Source organism: Choloepus didactylus, chromosome X (assembly GCF_015220235.1).
Source record: "Choloepus didactylus isolate mChoDid1 chromosome X, mChoDid1.pri, whole genome shotgun sequence".
NCBI lineage: Eukaryota > Metazoa > Chordata > Mammalia > Pilosa > Megalonychidae > Choloepus > Choloepus didactylus.
In genome coordinates, this window is record NC_051334.1 from 127,293,426 (window position 1) to 127,317,131 (window position 23,706).

General features: G+C 40.4%; 1 protein-coding gene and 1 pseudogene across 1 annotated transcript; both read right to left on the reverse strand.

Moving 5' to 3' along the window:
- Window positions 1-831: 831 nt before the first annotated feature.
- Window positions 832-1,883, reverse strand: LOC119523751 (annotated as a pseudogene).
- Window positions 1,884-6,862: 4,979 nt separating this feature from the next.
- IRS4 (insulin receptor substrate 4) lies at window positions 6,863-23,376 on the reverse strand. The gene is made up of 2 exons (XM_037821697.1): window positions 19,583-23,376; window positions 6,863-9,414 (listed from the first exon to the last, which is right to left on the reverse strand). Exons 1-2 carry the CDS (start codon window positions 23,358-23,360, stop codon window positions 9,410-9,412), a joined length of 3,783 nt encoding a protein of 1,260 aa, XP_037677625.1. The 5' UTR covers window positions 23,361-23,376; the 3' UTR covers window positions 6,863-9,409.
- Window positions 23,377-23,706: the final 330 nt, after the last annotated feature.

Sequence of the window (23,706 nt, forward strand, 5' to 3'; positions counted from 1 at the left end):
TAATATTTTTATTTTCACTTTTGACCCAGCAGCCTAAATCCTGATTTTTCAGCAAGATGACTCCTGGAATAAAAGAGCCACTTCCAAGATCCCTCAATTATCTTTTGAAGGCATTCATATAATAAGAAAAAATAGTTTATGTATTTACCCACATTGTCTCCCTTTTCAGTGGTCTTCAATTCTTTGTGCAAAATTTCCATCTTTCACCATGCCTGACAATTCCTTTGACATTGCTTGTCGAATGGTCTGCTGTTGATGAGTTCCTTCAGTTTTTAAATGTCTGAAGAAGTCTTTACTTTGCCTTCTTCTTTTTCTTTTGTTTTTGTTTTTGTTTTAGAGGCATTTTATTTACATAACTAAAAACAATTAGATGGTCAGAAGCAGTATACAATGAAAGAGAAATCAAACCAATTACTTTATCATGTATTCCCTCTTCTTTACAACTAAATCAAAAAAGGCTTTCTCCTTTAAGGGAAATATCAGAAAAATAGGCCATTATATATTTTTCTCCATAATAACATAAACAGCTACAAAAAGTCTAATTGTAATAATAGGAATTGAATGTTGGCTTACACATATTCATTCAAAAATTCAGTAGGCTGGTCATTACTACAAGAGCATTACTCCATCTGCCTTCTTCTGATACTCTTAGAGTTTTCACTTACAAGTAACACCAAGTTAGTTAGTTCCAGCACTAGAGCTAATTCATATTCCCCATTATTTACTGCCTATGTTTGCCTTATGCAGAGAGTAACTCTGGAAGGCTGATGCTTTTTCTCTGCTTGCTTGTTTAGTCTGTAAGTTTATACATCTGTGCCATATGTCTGATGCTCAGGCCTTAACTTCAGGAGTTGAACTATAGATGGAATCTGAATTCTCTGAAGCAATTTCTTATAGCTCCTCTTCTGTTGTCTCTGGAAAACTGATCTTCAGCTTTGCCAGTTCACTACTATCTTCTTCAGGGAGCACACATTTCCAAAGGCCATATGTTTTTTCTACCACAGTTTGCCTTAATCTCAATGTTCCATCTTCAGAACCAGTGGCATAGTGTTCTCCATCAGGACTAAAGCTCACACAGTGAATAGGACCAAAGTGTCCTTTGTAGGATTCTAATTCTTCCCCACTATTATAATCACCCTTACAAAGTTTAAAATCTTCACTACCTGCAACAAGAAATTCTTTCTCAGGATAAAGAGATGCAGAATTGATGGTTGCAGGAGCTACAAAGGATTTAATTGGCTGCAAACTTACTGCACTATGAAAAGCAATAGATCATCCATAAGTTATAACAAAATCTCTACCTCAGGAATATATTCCATACTACTAACAGACATATTAAAATTTAGAGATTTCTCTTCTGTCATAGTAGCCTGATCTCAAAGGCAGACAGTTTTATCATTAGCTGATAGAATCTGTTTATCATCACTACACCATAGAGCCTTTTTAATACCACAGGGTTGACCACTGATTTCCTTGGGTTCTGCTTCAGGTTTGTTCTAGTCATATATGTGTAACAGTTTATCCTATCCCCCAGTTAACAAATAATTACTATCCTGAGTGAAATCCACAGAGTTGACAATGTGTTTATGAGCCAGGGTCATCAGTTCATCTCCTGAAACAGCATTCCGTACTTCAGCTGTGAAATCTGCAGCTTCTGTAGCTGCTTTGGTGGCATCCTTATTCAATGTTGCACCCCAAACAGCACGCTTATGACCCAAAAATGTTCCAGTCCAGTCTGCTGTGTATCCCTGGCACAGCATAGGTTTACCATCTTTGCAAGCACTGATTAAGAAATAGCCATAAGATGTGATGCCACTGAAGGCCAAATCAACCATGGGTCTTGTGTGGCCCGAGCAGGTGAGCAGTGTCTGCTTCACTGCCATGGTGGTGGCAAACCAGTGATCTGGCTGGTGAGCTGAGGGTTTGAGGGTTGTCGTCATCTTTTCTCTCCTCAACTGTGGTGCCTCTGCTTCCTCAAGGCCCCCCACCCCCATCCTGACACTGGGGCTGGGCCAGGAAACAGGAAAAAGAGGACAATCCTGTGGCACTGAGGTCAGAAGAGGGTTAGGGAAGGGTCAGGGAGTCCCTTTTCGGCTGGCCGGGGAGCAACAGCTGCTGAGGGTAGGAGAGGGAGGGAGGAGAGTAGGGGAGGGGGGCTATTTTGCCTTCATTTTTGAAAGCTGAAAGCTCTTTTCACTGGTTATAAGATTCTAGGTTGATAATTTCCCTCTCTCTCTCTCCTCTAAAGATGTTGCACTACTCTCTCCTCACTTACATAATTTCAAATGACAAACATGCCATCAGTCTTACCATTGTTCTTCTGTACATAATGTAATTGTGATGTCTTGGTGTAGTTTTTCTCCTGTTTCTTGTGCTCTTGTTCATTAAGCTTCCTGGATTTCTGGATTTATAATTTTCTTCAAAGTATTTTTTCTATCCTTTCACCTCTCCTTCACAGACTCCAATTACATGTATTATATCATTTGATATTGTCCCACAGCTCACTGATGGTCTGTCAATTTTATTTTTACTTCTCTTTTTTGAGTTTCATGTTGAATTGTCTCTATTGATGTTTTCAGGTTGACTAATCTTTTCTTCTTAGTTTGCCATTAATCTCATCCAGCCTATTATTTTCATCTTGGACATTGTAGTTTTCATCCCTAGAAGTTCCATTTTTTGTCTTTTTTTTTTTAACATCTTCCATGTCTCTACTTAACCTTTTGAATATATGGGATGTAGTTATAATAACCATTTTAATGTCCTTATCTACTTATTTTATTATTTGTGTCATTTCTGGGTAGGTTGCAATGGATTTTTCTCTTTATTAATGGTCAAATTTCTTTGTTACTCTGCCTGTCTGGTAATTTTAAATTTGATGTCAGACATTGCACATTTTATTGTGTTTGGTGTTGTATATTTTTATTATTCTATAAATATTCCTTACCTTTGTTCTGAAACAGTTAAGTTACTTGGAAACACTTTGTTTTTTTTCAGGACTAAATTGTAAGATATGTTAGGTAGGTCCAGATTAGTGCTCTGGCTAGGACTAATTTTTTTCCCACTACTAAGGCAAGAAACTTCTGTGTACTCTGTTCAATATCCCATGTATCTTGAGATTTTCCATTCTGGCTAGTGGGAACAGGATCTATTTCTGAGCCTGTGTGAGTTGCAAGCACTGTACTTCTGATCCCTTCAGGTGGCTCTTTTTCTGGCCTCAGGTAGTTCCCTCAAAATGCATGGGCTGGTCAGTATTCTGCAGAATACTCAGGGAGGACTCGCTGCAGAGCTATGGAATTCTGTGAAGCTTTCTCCTCTCTAGTACTCGATCCTGTGAACTCTAGCTCCACCTCCCCAATTCAGGGTATCTCCCAGGTTCTGCCTGGGTTCCCCCTCCCCGTTCCATGACCTGAAATCTTGAGGGAAGGCAATAAGCTGGGGCAATTGTAGGGCTCAACAAGTTTGTTTTTCTTCTCTCAGTGATCACTGTCCTTCATTGCCTGATGTCCAGTGTGTTAAAAAACCTTGTTTCATATATAAAAATAACTTTTCTTGGTTGTTTTGGTCTACCTAGGCCAAAAGTGGAAGTCTTGCTAAGGGTTTTTCTTTATCATTACTTGCAATGCCTTGGTGCAACACAGGGTATATATTCACTTCAACAGCAGGTCAAATTCATTCTAGAAGATTATGTTTACTATGTGGCACATTGGGTTTACAATGTAGCGTCTTCTAGTGTGTCTCTTGTAACATGAATATTTGTATTAAGGTGGCCTAATCTTTTGTCTCAGCCATGATTTAGAACCTGGAACTTCAAGTAAGATTTTTTTTGCGTAATTCTAGCAAGGTGGAGTTTGCTTTCTTTTAAATGGGGGAAGTGGAAAACATGGTTTAAAGTTTCTAAATTTGCAGAGTGAAAGATTGTGAGCACCACTGGTATAATGTAGCCATTTCTTGGCAGGGGAGTCTGGATGGATTGCAGGAAGAGAAAATCCTCCTTTCAAATCCTATGTGGCCAACTCTCATTTTTCATGGAGTATCATGTATCATAAAACTCTAAACTAAGAAGAAATCTTTCCAATAATTTCATCTTATTCTCCCACTAGACTTTTTATCAGAACTCGCATAGCTAGGAAATATGATTCATATAATTACTCCAAGGGAGAGGAGTAGATTAACTAAGTAGCTGAAAGGCTGAAAGGGCCTGGTTAACACCATCTCTACAATCGCTTGTAGTTAGGAGCCCAATTCCAGAATATCAGTTCAACACAAACCAAGAATCAACCATAGTTTTCTGTGGTATTAAGAAGGCTAAGATGTTGATGTATGTGTCATTGTCACACCCTTGCAAAAGGATGTGGTGGTCTTCCAAAAAGCTTTTTTGTAGTGTCTGTATCCTACACAGGTTATATCTGCTGTGTAATTACTGTGTTATATTTACGTATAATTCTAAGCACTGTCTTCTCTGACTACCCCACTTCTCCCACCAATACCTCCTGTCTTCCTGGAATGAACATAATCTTGATATAAAGGAAAAACAGAATGGAAAAAAAACAAGGTAAAACAGATGGCTCCTCAGCTACTTCTGAGAAAGTTAAAATGAAACAACAAAGAATCCGAGCATGCACATATTTAAAATGACCTACATGCATTCAGTTAATTCCCTGAAAATGATGCATAAAATGCAAAAATGTGGAAAAAATTCTTAGGGGCTACAAGTGTGGAAATGCAGAGTGAACCAGCTTCATATCCTTCTGTGGGTACTTAAGAATCTGCTTTCCATTTCAGTACTTCCTTGTTCTTTTGTTATTGAAATGATAGTTTAGATTACTATCAATGAAGTAGAAGACACTATATTGGATATTCTGAAATTGAAAATGTGAGGGAATTGCTTCTAGTTCAGTTCTATGGACCCAAGTGTTGAATATTAGGTAAAATCAGTGGACTCCTCCTACATTCTCAGGACTTTAAGCTTCCCTATTTATAAAGCACAGCACTGATGTTGCTGACAAATTCCAATGTAGCATGCAACAGTGGCTCCTAATTGCTTTAGCCTTTATCATGCACAAGAGACAGGAGGGAAGTTGTCTCATTTTGTTCAGCTCAGTTGCATTTCTTATCTCTGAATTACACTTAAGCAGCAAACAGGGAGGTAAGGTAGCTGCCTGAAATCCAGCATCCATTAACATGCATGTCTGGAGGGAAAAGGAAGTGTTTTTCTTCTAAAACAGAATATAGTTCAGCCTCAATCTGTGCATTTATTTTGCATAATTTCTCTTTTGCACATTTTATAAATTAGAGGCAATGATCTGGCTTACATATACAAATTCTCATACTCAAAATTTCCAGGTTATGCCTTTTGGCAGTTTTAGTTTCAAATCTTTTTTTTTTTTTTAAAGCATTTTGGTGCATTTTCAAGATGTCCTTTGGGGTCAATTAGCACCTGGTAATATTTTCGTAAGCAGTTACTGAAGGTGTTTAACTAGTGTGTACTTCGGCATGTTTTACTTGACAAGTCTTCTGAACCGGTTTTATGTTTTAAAGAAACAGTATACATTCAAATGCAACACCAAGTGAGCATTTGGTTACTATGAATGAGACCGGGAGACTAGAGAAGCTGAAGTTGTCCAGTCTTTTCAATGTAGGTCTTTCCAGCTAGTGAGCTCTGCTAATTGTTGAAGCAGCCATACTATAATCCCTACTGTTCCAGGAATTCAAATCCCATTATGATGGTTATAAAGTACAAGGATCATGTGGACTGATAAACATGAATGTGCCTATTTCTCTTTGTGGGGCTGTTGAGATGAATGAAATATATCTGGGCTATGCCCTGATAAATACAGAACACCCCCTTGAAGTGAGGATTAGAGTTCTTCATAATATATATATTTAATTATACAGCTCCCAAAATGGTCTCTGTTGTGGAGAGCTTTGGATTGTAATGGCAGTCTAATTACACCTTCCACTGTGATACTTTTCTTTTACACATAATTTCTCAAGTACATCAAGTGAAGTCAAGCTGCACAATCAACTCAATTGTCTGCATATAGACATCCCATGTGGCTTGTGGAATATGCACGTGAATGGGGACTGTCTTCTTACTCTGTGCCCCATTTGAGCCACAGATGCTTCTACATCCCCCCCCCCCACACACACACACACACACAAACACACATTGATCCTTGAGTAGGCCTTGGACCCAAAATCCTATTTACCTTCACTGCCCTTCTGTGTAGCCAAGTGTGCTTCGGTTAACAAAAAGAATCAGGGAGGCAATTACTTTTCTAATGTTCATTTAAGCCTTCGTTTCTGACAAACCTGGCAACATAATTTGCTATTAGATTCTTGATATTCAATCCATTCATCCTTCTATATTCCATCATGCAAAAATGTTTTCTGTCTGTTCACTAATGCACACTTTCCTTGTCCTTTTTGCCTTTCCAGTGGTTAAAATTATGGAAATAAAAAGGGAGTCAATTATAGGACAAAGAGCAAGTTGCAAGAGAAAGGGAAAGAACAAAATTGTAAATAATTACCTTAACCTCCTTAAGTACTCAATTCAATATAGAATTTAGACATTTTCATGATCCACACAAAAACTCAGGTAAGTCAATTTATAAATTTTTCTATACTGATATCACCTTTGTATTTGGAGATTTAAGAGTCCACTTTTTGTATTAACTCTACTGAAAAGCTTCATGTTTCTAGGTGTAGTAACTTTAGCCTAAAATCTATACTACCCCAACTGCTTTATTCCAAAAAAATGCAGTCAATTCTACCTCAGAGCAGGAAAATATATTTATAATGGGAGTAAAAGCAACAGGATTATGAAAAAATGAGTCTCCACACCAATAACTTACATGAACACATTTATTGCAAGTACCTCTATGGAAAGCCAAGTCAGATATATCTATGTGTGTGTATATATATATATATATACACACACATACATATATAAAACATTATACAGAGTTGCAAGGTTGTCTCCCAAAACCGCAAATGAGATGTTTACAAAGAAAAGCAAGTATAAGAGTATTTATAAAGGAAGACAAAGCCAGAGCAACTCAAAGCAGATATGTGAAGCAGAAATTGCAAATGTAATAAACTTTCGAAACTGTCAAGTTTTAGTTCTTACTGACCAAATGACTATGCCTGCGACCAAATTAAATATAGAGGTCACAAAAAAAATCACTCCATCATTGGTTTTTCTAAACAGCAGCATAAACTGGTAGCTGGAAGGTAAGTGATATGTTGGTACACATATTCTAAAAAGATCCTTCCAGCAAAATACTGAATAAATTGTGTCTGTAAACTAAGACGTAGTGTCAAAAAGATTTGCATATTTGTTATGCAGTACTTGTGACTATTTGTACCTGTTACTATTTGTATGTACTGTTGTGTATGAGGTTTCCCATTCATTTATTCAGCAAGTGTTGCATCTGTGCTGTACCCTGTCGGCTGGCAGCCTCAGAACCTACTGTGAAAATAAAGTGATATAGCATTTTCCCTCAAATAATCTTTTTATCCACAATTCTGAACGATTATGACTTAACTTACTTGAAAAAAAAAAGGTGACAGAAGGCTTGAGACTCGAGAAAAGGCTGCCTAAAGAGTGCATTGTTACCATAACAAAACAAAAGCCACACAATTTGATTAGGTTGCAAAAAGAGAGGAGTCTGAAGGAACTGATAAAGTTGATGCACTAGCAGTGACCAGAGCAGTGATTGGTACTGTAGCCAAATCCTCTCCTCAGCACATTCACAAGGAAAAACAAAAACGAGTCCCCCACCCCTCCCTTTGGTTGATAGGCAAGGAAAAAAATAGAAGTCAACTCGGTTCTTCAGAAAAGTTAGTTTAGCAACATGTACTATAAGCCTGCTCAAAGATAGAAGTACACGTTCAAAGATATCAAAACCGAGTGGTGAGAAACTTTAGATAAACATTATACTACTCCGAAAGTTGCACATTAAATGTGAAGCAATTTTTTTGACAGTTACACACAATGGGTACATACAATCACATGTATACAGGTACACACAGGTGTGCATACAATATGTGCATGCACACACACACCAGCACTCACACACTTATACAAATACTCATACCCATCTATGATATGGTGAGATTTGCCAGTGATGGTGCAACAAGCTAAGATTTGTGCACCACTACATAACAAAGCTCTAAGCAAGTTTCAAGACCTTTGTACCTATCCTCTGTGATCACCACCTGTTAGTGTCATGTTCTCAAAGGTCCAGGTTCCTAAAATCTTAATTCAGTTTCCATCAGAGGCAAGCAAATAAAGGAAGGGAAGCTTGCTCTGATTTTTTTTATTTGGTACATCTTATAATAGGCTCACTGTCCAAAGGGAAACAAGGCCTAATAAGAGGTTCCTTCTGGCTTGAGTTTTAGTTAGAATATTGATTGGTAACTGCACACTACTTTCCTGAATATGGGAAACTGATTTCTTTATAGGAGTCCTGGGCATAGGAGGGAGAGGGTGTGTCAGATAGAGGGGAAGAATGGAGGGTGAAAGGAGGGAGGCCCAGAGAAACAGAAAAGGGGCCTTGTGAGGAGACATTTTATGAACCTTGCTTCTTGTAGGGGTAAAATGTATGAAGAAAAGAAAAGGAAAGAAAAAGAAAAATAGGTTTTGAAATGCTCTATTGATTTGAAAGCAAACCGTCACAATACTGTATGTGAACAAATAGACAATCTGTTCCTCAGTTCTGCCTTTCAAGTTAGAAATGCTCAATCAAGATATTAATTTATTTGACATTAAATGCGGACAGAATGTTGCAGTTTTGTTAATGAGCAAGAACTGAGATAATCTGTTCTTTGGTTCTGTCTTTCAAATACTGGAGATACCCCATCAAGATATCAGCTCAGTTGACATTTAATTCTTTGATCAAGAAATGTTTTGTGTATGTACTACTAAGAATAAAAAGATCCCAGATCATACCTACCTTCTCATGAACATAACTTTTTTCTTCATCTGCCTTTGTTTAAATGTTTTTCAAGTTCAAAGTTAAACCTAAGTATTTTAACATCATTAAAATTGATATGGCCACATCTTACACATACTGTAAATGACTTTTTTTTTTTAAAAAGGGAAAGGAAAGAGGTATGAGATGATCGCTTTGATAGCATTTGTTTCCTTACAAAGAGACAGAGAGGGAAACCAGAATACAAAAACAAAGCACAGTGTGAATACCCTTAATTCAAAATCACTGGATCCATAAGGCAGCAGTACAAATGACCTGTATGAAAGGACCATGCAATTGCCAGTGTCCATTTGTACGGTTGTAGAAATTATGGTGGCTTTATATTCAGAAACCTCTGAATTTTCTTTCTTGTAGGCAGATCTGGAGTAGACTAACATCACTTTTCTCTAAATTGTGTTTTTGTGGCAATGGAATCACTCTAGAAAAAAAGGATGACAAAACAAAAGTTACTTTCAGAATTAAAGTGTGAAGAGATACCTCCCGCCCCAACCTTGTTACAAAACAAAAACGAAAGAAAATGTAACTAGTAACTTTGGAAAGACATACTGAGGCGAGTGCCTTAACATGGACATGCATAATCACTTCTGCCGACTGCTTGTGAGGAACACCAGCACAAGCCCGGCAAAGACAAGATGACAGTTATTCCTTTTGCCCCAAGCAGGTTGTAGCTCTGACATTTCTGGTGAAGAGCAGCTTTGCCTGTGTAGGAACTGTTCTACTTCCTCCCGGTGGGGCCAACAAGTGAGCCAGGCACTGGGCGGACAAAGGGTTTTTTCCCTTCTCCTGCATGCTTGATTATGCCTTCATCAGATTATATGGCACAAGTCAAAGTATTTAAGCACAGCCTTGGTGATGGTCTCCACACTCAATCACTGATTTTCTTTGCAAAGAGTGAAGTCACACCTGCACAGAGGCTTGACTGAAATTCCAAACTGTCTAATAAGAGATCCCAGTATTACTCTCTTGGCCTTCTGCCTATTAAGACAGTGCAACATCGGGTTGGGGGTGGGGCGGGAAGGGTGATCAGGTTCATAGAAGAGAACCCTAGACTGGAGAAGAGAGGGGGATAAATGGAAATTGATTATGGGAGCCAGTGTTACTTTAACATTTGGGTCACATCAAAGTACCAAGTATGCTATTTCCCTTGGGCCAAACTCAAAGAATCAATGGAAAGCATCCATTGAGTAAGCTTCAATCACAGGATCTTCTATTAAACTGACAGCACACATTTTAACCTACTTGTGGCTATTAGTCACTATTCACTATATCTGGCCATTCCTCCACATTAAAAGGTTTAAAAATAATTGTTGTAGATTAGTAAAGATATTAGGTTTTCCTGTCAGTGGTGGGTTTAGGAAATTCTAGATTCTAGGTATCTAGTTTACTTAGATGAAAGGTGTCTGTGATAGCCATAGTTTAATTGTAAGAGAGTATATATTAGCAACTCAGTTATGTGCTGCAAAATTAGTCTAGACTAGGATCAAAGAATTTTGCAGATACTATCAGCTAAATGTTTTTTTTAACAGAAATTTAAGGTTAGAAAATTATCTCACCTAATTGATATTTGTTTTAATGTAAAATTATGTTCATATGTATAGCTAATAGTACACTGCATTTGCTTTAAAGGGGATTTCTTACTGTCCTACATGATCGCTACTTTTTTTTTTTTTACAGATTTTTTCATAAACATAGAAATTAAGCTCCATGTAACTGCTCCAAAATATTATATACTAACCCTGAAATTAAGGAGCATTTGTTGATATTACAGTGTTTTTTCCTTTCTTTACTTGTTTTAAAGATAGAAGCTCTATTAAAAATTCATTTATCCATGTTTCCATTGCTTTCCTACACCAGCATTGAACAGATGCTTGATAATTTACTAAAACCTAGTAAATAATAGTGAAATTTCACATTTACTTTACAAAATGTATTGGTTAACTCTTGATTAACAATGCTAGTAGAAAGTGCTATCCAAAACAGGATAATCCAAAAATAATTTAACTTGCTTTTTTAATGCATCATGGGAATTTGAGCCACAGATTTGCCTTTATAATCCTGTTTTACTTAGGCCAATATTAAAATGAGTTAGCATTCCCTGAGAGCATTCCAAGAACAGTGCAAGGAAGTAACTCAGAAGCTTGCTGGGTGGCAAAGGAAAGCAACTCAGGATTAACACTCAGTCCAGAATGGTCTGCAAAATGAATATCAAAGGGCTGACACTCATACCTTAGATCGGTCTCCTGTTCATTTTGATATCATCTCACCACCAAAAAGATAAATGATGCTTTTAATAATGTGGTCTGTTTTTGATGTATTATTCCCACTCAATACTGATAGGTTGTAAATAATTACTTTGTTGACTATTCTTATTTTCCCATTAAACAAAAATCTGTTTAATGAGAGTTAATTCCACCCCTTTTAATGGAAGTATACACTTCTCTGTAAGAGAGAAAATCTCAGTGAACTGATGGGTCAAAACATCTCCCTACTCCTCCCCCCAAATCCAGCAGTTATCATTTTCTTATAAAAAAATACATGAAGCACACTTTTCTGTTTCAATTCATATAATGATATAAATCTGAACATTAATCTTCAATATAATAACAAAGCACACATGACCTCAATATCCTTGGAAATTTGCAGGGCGAGTCAAGAAGGCAGTTCCTCCAGGGCATTCCAGACCTCTTTATATGAATCATAAACATGTCTCTATAGAAATCCAAAACTGCAATTGTCCCTCTGCCCAGAGAAATGCGAAATTATAACCATATATCGAGTCATTTTCTCATTGTCTTACCACCCTCCCCAATCTTACTGCCTTAGTTGTCTTTTCAACTCTAATTTACCTAGAACCAAAAAATATATATTTTAAGCTCTTTTGAAGATTCTTCACTTGGTTCATTAGTCTATATGCTATCCACGCAATCAACTGGTGATCACCTAAGTAGTGGCAACCAAGTAAAGCCTCAAAGGCAAAGCCACAAACGGAAATGAAGAGAAATGGAAGCATAAAACAAAACAAAACAAATGAACCAATGATAATGCAATTATATTATTTAGCTTAGCGTTGTTTCTGGCTTATATGTAGTTTTTTTTTTTTTTTTCCAACGATCAACTTTACTTTTTATACTTTACTTGTCAATAAGAACAGATAATCACAACTTTTGGTGCCTTATTGAGAGTATAGGAGGATGGTTCTCTAGGACTTTATAAAAATCTAAGTGTTGCCCCTGAAGGGTGGAAACTGGCAATAATAACTGCTAGTCTTTATAGCACCAATCATACCAGACTATTGTCTCCTTCCTAGATCAGAAGATCAACTACACTTCTCCCCAGGGAGGCAACAGTTTTGTGACAGAAGAGTCAAAAGAATCTGTAAGGGAAATGGATGACACCTGTAAACCTCCATCTCCTCAAAGGTCAGATAAATTGTTTGACACCTTGGCAGGCACTGGACCATTTACACATGTCTATTCCAGTCTTGATTATTTGGACACCAACTATTCGGGGGATCAACTACAGGATTTTCATCCCAGGCCAGCTTCTCCACTACCTTCCAACACACCCTTGGGCCACTTCACTCTGCTGCCTAGCAACTGCAGACTTAAAGAATGCAAGTTACTAGAATTCTAATATAAGCAGTCTCCAATTCACAAAAGAGGCATATTCTGAAGTTCATTGTTTAGTTGAAACTCAGAATAAATTAGCTCAGAGAAACACTGTCATAAATAAGTGGTGGATAGGTCTGTAGATTAGTCTACAAATGCCTATATTTAACCCATGCAGTTCCTGATCTAAAAGAGGAATTTTTTTGACTACAAGCAACTATCGTTTATAACATTGTTTCTGTGGGAAGATGTACTTGAAATTTCAATTTGGGACTCCAGGAAAATATCTTTTCTAGCCATGGTAATAGGAACAGTGTCCCCTAAACTCAAGAAGCTGGAATGTTTGGAGCTGCAGTCACAATCAAGTCTTCCTTCATAGGGGGTCTCTGAGGGTAAGGACAGGGTTGGTATGCTTTCTAGGCTGGAGGCATGACTTATTAAAAGCAAGAGTTGAAATCACATTTGCTGGTCAGACTTTCAAGGGCACTGTGGGTGTTCATGTGAATAAATTTCAAGATGAATTGAGAGATAGAAACTTAATTGATATTCTCTCAAAGTTTCAAGTCTACAAGTAGAAAATTAGCCATCATAGAGAGGTTATTTGTATAAATTGTGAAAACTAGCTAAAGTGACTACAATTTACAGGGAATTGGATATTCAGTAAATCCAGAAGTCTGGCTAGCATCAAACATATTGTGGTCAGTTCAACATGAAAATAGCTTTCATCACTGCCCCAGCTGCCTGTGTGCTAACAAGTGAGAGGAGAGCAAGCAGCAAAGCCTTGGACCTGCCGAACAAGAATCCATGTGAGGGCAGGCTGTTCCTGCAAGCTAAGCTCAAGCAGGCTGTGAACTAAGAGCCAGTGACATCTGGGGAAATAAGGAGTCCTTCATGGGCCCCACAGGACTCCCAGAATGGCCCTCACCTTTTCAGCCAGGGAAATATTGGGGAAGGACACATTTTCTTGAAATTAGGGGTACAAATTTGGCAAAGAGCATATGAGGGTAAGACACAGAATACACCCAAGCAACCCTAACCAATAAAAAGGGGTGTCAGTGGCAGAGAGATTCCAAAAGGAGCCGAGAGGTCACTCTGGTGGGCACTCTTACGCACAATATAGACAACCCTTTTTAGGTTCTAATGAATTGGGGTAGCTGGTGGTGGATACCTGAAACTATCAAACTACAACCCAGAAACCATGAATCTTGAAGACAATTGTATAAAAATGTGGCTTATGAGGGGGGACAGTGGGATTGGGGGGGGGCATAGGGATCACACTCCCGTTTGTCTAGTTTGTGGATGGATAAGTGGAAAGGTGGGGGGAAGGAAACAAACAAACAGACAAGGGCACCCAGTGTTCTTTTTTTACTTTAGTTGCTCCTTTTCACTTTAATTATTATTCTGGTTATTTTTGTGTGTGTGGTAATGAGGGTGTCAGGGATTGATTTTGGTAATGAATGTACAACTACGTAATGGTACTGTGAATAATCAAATGTATGATTTGTTTTGTATGACTGTGTGGTATGTGAATATATCTCAATAAAATGAATAATTAAAAAAAGGGGGTGTCAGGAAGGTGGGAATAAAAATAGCAGTAATGTCCTTATTTCACTAATAAATATTTAAATACATATTTTCCATTAATTCTAAAAGGAATTAAGTCCTTAGCCAAAAATTGAAAAAAATGCAAACCCAAAATAGGATATATGTATACATTTTTAAAAATCTTTAAAAAGTCTTCTTTCTCAAGTGCTCAGTCTACATTCCCAAAAGAAGATGGCAAAGTAAGACCTGTAGCCGTGCAGCCAATTATCACTGCAGAATTGCTAGAGAATATATTTTAAGTTCCTATGGCAAGCATATCTTGGCAATTTTACCAACAGCTTTAAAGTTAGCAACCCAATGGCTGTGGTAAAAATGGAGTGTGTTGTAATGTATTCAATTCATTATTATAAAAAGTAGTATTTTTTTTAAATCTCTCATTTCTCATTTAGGACCCAGAAATGTTTTCCAGTAAATTGTCTTCACCATCTAAGAGCCCAGCAGCACCTCTTAGATAAAACATACGTACTGCAAGCTTTAATTAAGCATTTTACAAAAGCGATTTTCCAATACTGCCAATAAAATGTCTGGGCTATTTTTACACAGTCTTAAAGCATTAAAAAGGTGCTAAACCAAATGAATTTAATTTTAAACAAGGAATTTTATGTCCCACAGAGAGGATTTGCTTTTCAAGACTTCTAAAATCTACTTGCCTGACCGCCAAAAGTGACTGTACTTTTTAAACAAATGGAGCTCATCTATTTCTACAGCACTTTTTATTTCATCTGTCTTTATCCTGTTTTGCCCACCATGATGGTTTAGATAAGAATATCAGATTTTAAACATAAAGAAGAAAATAATTTAAAAGATTTTTTGCTATAACTGGAGAGTATCAATGGATTATTAAGGAAACCAAGGAAATCTAATTTCAGTTAAGGAAATGACCATTACTGGAAGTTTAATGAATGTATCCTTATTTCACTTTCTTTCCTTTCAAAGTTTCTGAGGATACAAATAGATACACATGCTATTTGTGTTGGAGAAGTAAAGATTAGCTAACTCCTCCCCAAACCAGTTTTAAAACATTCAAACATTCAATTCCAGTACAGATCAAATTGTTTTATTCTAAGAGCACAGCAAGCATTTCACTACCATGAAAATTACCCAAACCTTGGTGGATGATCTATAGTTATAATGGTCTGAATGAGTTACCTACAACAAGTTTTGCTATTATCAAACTTAAGAAAACTTGTCATTTTTTCCAATTCTTTCTTCAATAGAAAAAAAAACATTAAACATCTGACTGAAGGGCAGTGTCGTGTGCTGGGTGGAGCACTAGACTTGAAATTAGATGTATGGGTTTGATTTTTAGCTCTGCCTTTCTGACCATGGGCAAAATTCCTAATAACAGTTCCAGTTCATCCCCTGTTAACTTGGGTCAATACCTACTGTCTACCAGCAAAATAACGTGAATTTGCTCTGCAAACTATAAGGCAGTATATAACTGGAAAGCATTCCCTCAATCAACAAGTTGACAATTTAACAACAGTTCTTTTTAGATCTTATACATTATTTATTCCTTATTTCTCCCTACATTGGCTACCCGCATGTATTCCAATGTATACTTTCGTTGTTATTCAGTCTAAGAAGCCTGAGATGACTCCCACTCCCCAAAGAGCTCCCTGCCAATGACTCGGAAATATTTCAGTTGATGTTTGGCGATTAAGGAGAGGAAAAGAACAAAAGAGATCTTTGAAAGTTTATGCATGTTTGATATTCTGGTGTGCTTAATTAAAATCCTAGTCTTTGTTTAAAGTATATGTTTTGCTAGTGGCTTAAATTTTTACTCTGAAGGCATCACTCTTAAAATAGAATGACTGCAAATGGGTAATGATTGCAACCAACCTTAGTTAATTTTAATTGAGTGAGGTCCTCTTTAATTGTTATAGGTCAAATACCTCATTACTTCAAATGACTGCCCAATTTTGGGGGGTTGAATGTTGCCTAAAATAAGTGACCCATTAAGAGTGGCTGAGAAATCTTTGCTATATGGAGATTTTTATTCTAGTAATTTATAATAAGTAAGTCTAATAACATGAAAACAATTTGCTATCAACACCTATAATTTACAGTAACAGGCTTTGGCAGTAGCAGACTAAAAAGAAGCTATGACTTCCTTCATGTTAATAACAGTGTCTACAATTTCAAAAGTTAATTACTACGGAGTGGTTTTTTTTTTCTTTTTAATACCAAATCTTAACATTATAATTTGGCTGACCAATTCTCTCACCCCTTGTAGAGCGGCCCTTCTCATCCTCCTATCTCTTGAATGGAAAAATCAGTGAAATTTTCACTTCAAGTCATTTCAAACTATGACATCTATATCAGATAAAGCAGAAAAAGAAGCAAAAATGCATATGGGGTCAAGAGTCGGACTAAACCATATAAGGAACTGCATTCTCTTCCTAAATGTTAATGCTTATAACCCCTGTCTTTAAAATGTGGAGATTTCATCTTCAACAAATGCTTTTAAATTATTTCATTTACGAAAAAGTCAAGTCTGGGTTATATTTCTGGGTGCTTCTTTCTAATTGACTTGAAATGCCTTTAAAATACTTATATATACTGTGACTGTAGCTAAATAAGATTATCTATTAATCTTACATGAAAAAAGCTGTCTCACTGCCTTAGTCTCCCTTACTAAAATTATAAACAGACCTCATCTATAAAGATCACTTTACTAAAATTATAAACAGACCATAACTATAAACACCCCAACTATAAGAATGCAAACCATTTAAAATTAAAGACTGATTGAAAAGTGGGACTTTGGAGGACAAAGGACTTTAATTTAGCCTTGTGTTTTTAAATGTAATAACATTAATAACAGTAATAATAGATGTGTAATAATTCATATATTGTACTTACTATGTGCACGAATTTAATGGCCTTTTGAGAGAAATTTTCATAAATTTCTATAAATTAAAATTACCTTTTGAGATCTCTAACTCATAATAAAGATTGTGTCTTTGTCCCTTGTCAAAGTATTTTTTTATTTCTTAACACAGGCTCTCTTTTTTAACATTAGATAGGAAGACGAAGAGAGACAGGAGATGGGTGAAAATTATTCTATAACTTTGCAGTTAGTCAAAAATAACTTAATCAGAATCATCTAGCCTGGTCCATAGACAACACTCTACCATATCGCTTTACTTTAAAATGATAACTAAAGTCATTCCCTGCAATGGGTTGCACCCCTCTCCAATTTCTTCTGTATATATACCTCAGGAATCACCCTCAGGACCAATCATTTTTGTAAGAAAATAAATCATTGAACTGTTTGAACATCACTTCAGTGCTAATCCAATGACACCATAAAAAAGTACTTTAACATTCCAAAGTCCTTCCATACTCATTCTCTTCAACCTAAGCAGTGACCTCCCTGTGAGATACACCCTTCTTGCTATAGTCACTCAATGAAGTTAGGGTTTTCCTTAATCAACAAAACAATAAGAGAATTAAATCTCAAAAACAGATACAGAGTCACTTGAAGCTATTAATCAGTAACACACTAAAATCCTGATCATTGAATCTAGATAATCCTAGAGAAGTCAGGGTTCACTTAAGGAACAAGATTTCACTATTTTTAATCTTTGCTTAAACCAAGATCAGAGTATTGGAAAATATAGACACCTTCTATAAAAACTGTCTTTCCAGAGTTCCACAGAACACAGGCAGCTAGGCATCACCTGCATCAAGATAATAAAAGGTGACTTCAACAGTTTGGTTCAAATAGCTTGAGACCAATTATCAGGCGTACTTTACAGAATAAAATAGATCTGTTCCTGAAAAGCTGATTATGAATTAAATTATTGGAAATGGTAATGGTGGTCGTGGTCTGTGTGTATGTATGTGTGCATGCGTGTGTGTGTTGTGTGTTGGGGGTATGTGTTCACAATTTAAAGAAGCAATGAATTGAATCCTTTGGCAAGCTAAAGCATCCTTTTGTCTTTTTAATGATCACCCTTTAATGTGTCCGTGCTGCACATGTGAGTTTTTGTATGGAGAGTTTTCTATAGCAGGGGGAGAAGGGGGGAAGGGGCTACACCTGCACTAAATGGGGAGCTTGTTAGGTGACTGTTGTGATCAGTCCTGGACTTGTTCTGCCTGATCAAGCACAGTGGGCAGAGATCCAATCACAAAAGCATTCCACAAAGCAAGCAAAGCAAAAATCTTCACTAAACTGACTACTGGAATGAAAACTGCTGGGGTCCATCCCTTACCTTCACTGGGAAAGAAGCACATTCTACTAAAGAGGGAAAGCAGCTGAGACTATGGAGACATCATCCTTCGCAATCATTTCTTGAGAATGTCTCAAAACACACTGATGCTAACATTGCACAAAGTATACAGTAAATTCACTCTAAGTTTTCTGTCCAAATCTGATAGCTCCTACTCTGCTTTATTTCATCCTTTGGAAAAGTAACCTTTGAAAAACTTTCATGTTCCAGGATGGGCTGCCCTTGGGGTCAGGTCTTCCTCTAGCCTTGTTATTGCTTTACTTGATTTCCCAGAAGATACACCAAATAGATATTTTAAGTATTTTTTAAACCTTTCAAACAATATTAATACCCATTAGCAACTCATCACACACCCTTTTTGGGGGGTCAAATGAAGAAAATGAGGCACATCAAAAAGTGACTTGCCTGTCACTACTAGTGACAGAGGAAAGGATCACTTAGAGTTTCTGGCAATTTGTCTGAATAAAAACAAGACAAAAATTAACACTAAAACATGTTCCACAAATACTCTTTCCTTTTAATTACCTGCTGTTTTCTTCTCCCTCCGGACATTCATGCTAACAACTGAGACTGAACCTCTTCAGTAAATCACAGCAAACTAGCATAACAACGACTTCTTTTAAAAAACAACCTTTCCAATGAGGAAGTTATCCTTTCCAAAGAGGAGAGTTGATTGTTACTGCTTAGCATTTTGCACTTTTATTAAATTCTTGCATTTACTTAAATATGAGCATATATAACTAAAGCAGATTTTAGTTGTCCATTTGAAAATGAGTTGATGGGGCTCAATTTACGATGTCTTGCTTTGCCTAATCATTTAGTGATAGTGAAGGATGTTTGAAAGCTTTCTCATGCTACTTTAGTTTTAAATACTTCTAAAAAGTAGAGCCAATGTTGTAATTACAATCGGTTCTTTCCAGATAAAGAATCTTGTGAGTGGATTAAAACTTCAGTTTTTGCAAAGATCACAAGGTATTGCATGAATATTAAAAACTGATTTCTATCCTCCATGCCAAATAGCACCAGCTAATGAAATATTAACTCACTTATTCCTAACACCGTGAACATAGCAGCGCATCAATTCATTAGGCAATGACCATTAACTTTAAGGAAAATGAATTCTAGAATCACCAACCTCTTTTGGGAGAGTCGAACTTCTCGTTATCAGGTCTGGCAAAATCCATTCTCACGTAAGTGTCATCGTTGTCAGAATCTTCTGGCTCCGGGGGTCTTGGCACCAGACCGCGGCGACGAGGTGGTGGGGGGGGAGCGGCAGAGGCAGCCTCACCGCCCCCGTTCTCACCTCGGTCAAGGTCTGCAGGTGGGTTTTGGACTTCGGGGTTCGAGCCACGGGCAGTGTCTCGGATCTCCCTAATTGCTGCGGCTTCAGCTGCATTAGCAACAGGTTGAAACCAGCGGATGGAGGCGGAGTCAAATCCAGCGGCTGCCTCCAAGCCCGCAGCTGCTGCGCCGACAGCCGGGGCCGCAGCAAGGGCAGAGGCGGCGGCGAGAGCCCGACCCACAGCTAAGGTTGGCGCGCTGGCCGAAGCGGCGGCGGCGGAGGCAGAAAAATCTCTCTCGAAGCTGTCAGTTGGTAAAGCCGAAACAGCGCCTCTGGCAGCTGCCAAGAAACTTGGCGAGCGGTTTTGTGGGCGTCTTCTCTCTTGCTCTTCTTCCTGCAGCAGCCTAGCTACAGGTGGCGGTTCAGAGCATCGGCTAGGGGAGAGAGAAATGTCCATACAGCACTCAGAAAACGGGTCGACCACATAGATTCGACCTGTTTCGGCATCATAGCGAATGGCACCGTCAGCAAAAGGCACGGCTGGTGTCATTGCTGGGTTGAAAATCACTTCAATGTAGTTACCTTCTTCCTCATTAGCACTGTTACCTGAAGCACTGGGAAGAAGAAGAGGAAGTGGCCACCTAGCACCGTCCAGAAATCGGAGGTTGGCACCTGGAATAGCTCTTAAAAGATACGAGAGGTCGTTTCCTAGATTTGGAAATGGCCCTCCAAACTGAACATTCAGGTAATTAGAAAAGGCTGACCGCCTGATGTTAGCAATTCTGCCCCACGAAACCGGCAGTCCTTGAGTAGTGGAAGCTGGCATATTGCTATATCTTTTAGTGAAGTCAATGTTGACATAGTCACTAGAACTGTCTGCTTTTCTCTGCTGATGTGTAGGCTTTTGTGGTTTTGGCTTGATTTTATTTCCTTTCTTAATGAAAGTAAGTCGGTTAGTTCTCTTAGCTTTGTTCTTTGGGGGCACATCATCTGAAGGCTTCGATGCACCCCCATCTCCAGGCTTTGAGAATGAGGATGCCTCAACTGAAGGCTTTAAATCTGCATCTTTGAGGGCCCCATTAGGTGAGGCGTCTTTGTCTAGGCCCCTTCCCAGGAATTTTCCAGGTGACATTGGTACATAATCACTGTGGTCACTCTGTCCCAAGGGAGAACTCCGAAAAGGATTTGGCAGAGAGAAGTAGGAGCTCCAACTTTTGGAGGAAGAGCCGCCCTGAGGATTTCTGGGGTTTTTGGGAATTGCACCAGCCCCAGGAGCCATAAACATATAGTCACTGTCACTGTCGTTGTCCTTTGATTCATCCTCTTTATTAGGATCAGGTGCTTTTGAAGGACTTGGGGCAGGTGGTGGACTCACTCTGGGGAACATTATCATGTACCCTCTGGAATCTTCAAAAGGTGATCGAGAATGGTGCTTTTTTGAAGCACAGACATTTTGAGGAGCCATTGGCATATAATCACTGGAGCTTGTGAGAGGGGCAGCAACCCCTGGTCTCATTGGCACATATGGATCATCCTCATCTTCATCAAAAGCTCTGGCTCTGTGGGGACACCGAGCTGCACCTTCTGGTGTCTCTGCCTCTTTGACTTCTTTGCGTTCTTTTGTGGCTCCTCTATCAGCACAAAAATAAAGTCGGAATCTTCCCCCAGACTTCCCTTTTCCACCAGTTGCCCTAGCTGGTGGGGGGGGGGGTGAAGGTAGTGGAGGTGGTGGCATTTGCTGTTGCTTACTTTGAGTTAATTTGCCAAAGTAGGATCTTTTCTTCAGAGATTTTCCACGTTCACCACTACCATCTGAGTCTTTCCCACTTCCTGAGCCCTTGCCCCTTCCACAGTCCTTACCACCACCCGAGCCCTTGCCCCCTCCAGGCCCCTGGCCACTACCTGAGCCTTGGCCACCTCCAGCCCCCTGACCACTGCTTGAGCCGTGGCCACCTGCGGTCCCCTGACCATCTCCTGAGCACTGGTTTCCTCTGGTGCCCTGGTTACTTGAGCCCTGGCTGCCACTTGAATTCTGGCCGCCTCCGGACCCCTGCCCCCCACCGGAGCACTGGTTTCCTCCTGAGCTCTGGCTACTGGAGCCCTGGCCACTTGCACCCTGACAACCTCCTGAGCCTCGGCTATTCCCTGAGCCCCAATTGTTCATGGGCATATAGTCCCCTGCACTTCCTTCCAGATCTTCCTTGCCCTGAGGATTGCCTTCCTCCCCAGAGTTGCCAGAGAGGGAGCCAGGTGCTTCAGAAGACAGGCAAGCTCCGTCGTTGGGGGCTTCTGCAGGATTTGGGGCACGCACCCGGCTGGGGGCTAAATGGCGAAAATAGCTGGCTGGCACTGAAATCGCTCTCCTGGTCCTGCGCACTCTGGGCAGGTGCAGTCTTCCTCGCCTGGAGGGATGCACAGGCTCGCTGGCTGATACGAAGCACCTGATGAGGAGCATCTCATCTTCCCCATCACCGATGACCCTAAATTGGCAAAACTCTTCAAAGCGGGACCTTCTGAGCCAGCCACCATCCTCGAACGGCCGCACGTCCAGGTGCCTCCTAGCGGAAAGCAGGGTTAACAGGTGGGTGCCGATGTTGATGCTGTAGCTGCGGCAGCGGGCTCTGTATTCATCAGCACACAAGGCTCTCATCTTCTCCAAAAACAGTTCGTGCATGTTTTGAGCCACCACACAGTCATCGACCTGCATCCAGAGCTCCCCCGGACCGATGACGGTGGACCTACCGACTTCCAAGAAGAAATATTGCTCCGAGTGTCCGCAGCGACGGATGCTTAGGAGCTGGACGACCACGCTGGCCACTTCGGTGTTCAGCCTCACAAACACTACCTCCTCGTCGGTAAGGCACAGCCGGAACACGCCGCTCAGCTCTTTTCTCTGCCCCAGCCCCCTCGGCTTGACTACTACCTGCCACACATCTTTGTAGAAGGGTGGCTCCGCCGCCGCTGCGGCCGCTACCGCGGCCGACTCTGGGTCAGGCTGCGCGCCGGGAGTGCCGCAGCGGCGGCGCTTGCTCTCGACGATGAGGCGGCTGAGCAGCAAGTACCAGCTCTCCTGCTCCGACTCGTTCTCGGCCACCATAGCGAAGTACTCGTCCTGGGTGAAAAGGGCAATGAGGTGTCGGTACCTCGCATTGGCTCGCTGGCTCACCGAGAAGCACTGGTACAGGATGATCACGCGTCGCGGGGGGATGAGCGCGGGGACCGCGGCGCCTGAGGCGGCCGCCGCTGCTGCAGCTGCCGCGGCGCGGACACTGTGCCGGAACTTCCTGGCATTTTCGTAGTATTCCAGCCTTGCTGGGGCGTCAGCGGTCTCGAGTCTGAGCACGAAGTAGCGCCTATGCCCATGCTTCTGCTTCCGCAGGTAGCCGCGCTTGCAGATTTCGTCCCCGACGGGGAGGTCCTCCTCCTCGGACTCCGAGTCTGACCGGGAGCCAGTGGCCGAGGAGAGCCACATGGCTCCCGGACAAGATGACCCGGTCCCAATGAGTGCGGTCGGGGTTCCCGAGGAAAGCAACAGGGTGGTCGCCACCGCTGCTAGAGCAGCCGCTTCTGCCGCTGCTGCAGCTCTCAGACTCCTTGTCGCTTGGTCGCCAGCGAAGGAGCAACTCGCCATGGTGATGCACGATGGTTTTAAGGTGAGCGAGGGGGAGGTGGCGGGGGGCTTGGAGAAGAGGCCTTCTCCCTCCTTCGCCCGCCTCAGCCCCTCCCTCCTCGGCCCGCGCCCCCGCCCACTGCACTCCAGGAGCGCCGTGGCGGGCAAAACAACACGTGACCGCTGCCTCACGCGGCGGCTGCGGCGGCTTTTGCCACCCGCCCTGTGGAGGAGCGCTAGCCCTGCCTGTGGAGGTGTGCGAGGGAGGGGGCGGCAGGCCGGGGCGGCGGGGTCGCCTCCAGCAGGGCTAGGACCTTTTAGGTGAATCTCCCAGCGGCGGGCAGCGGGAGGACTGACGAGAGGAAGC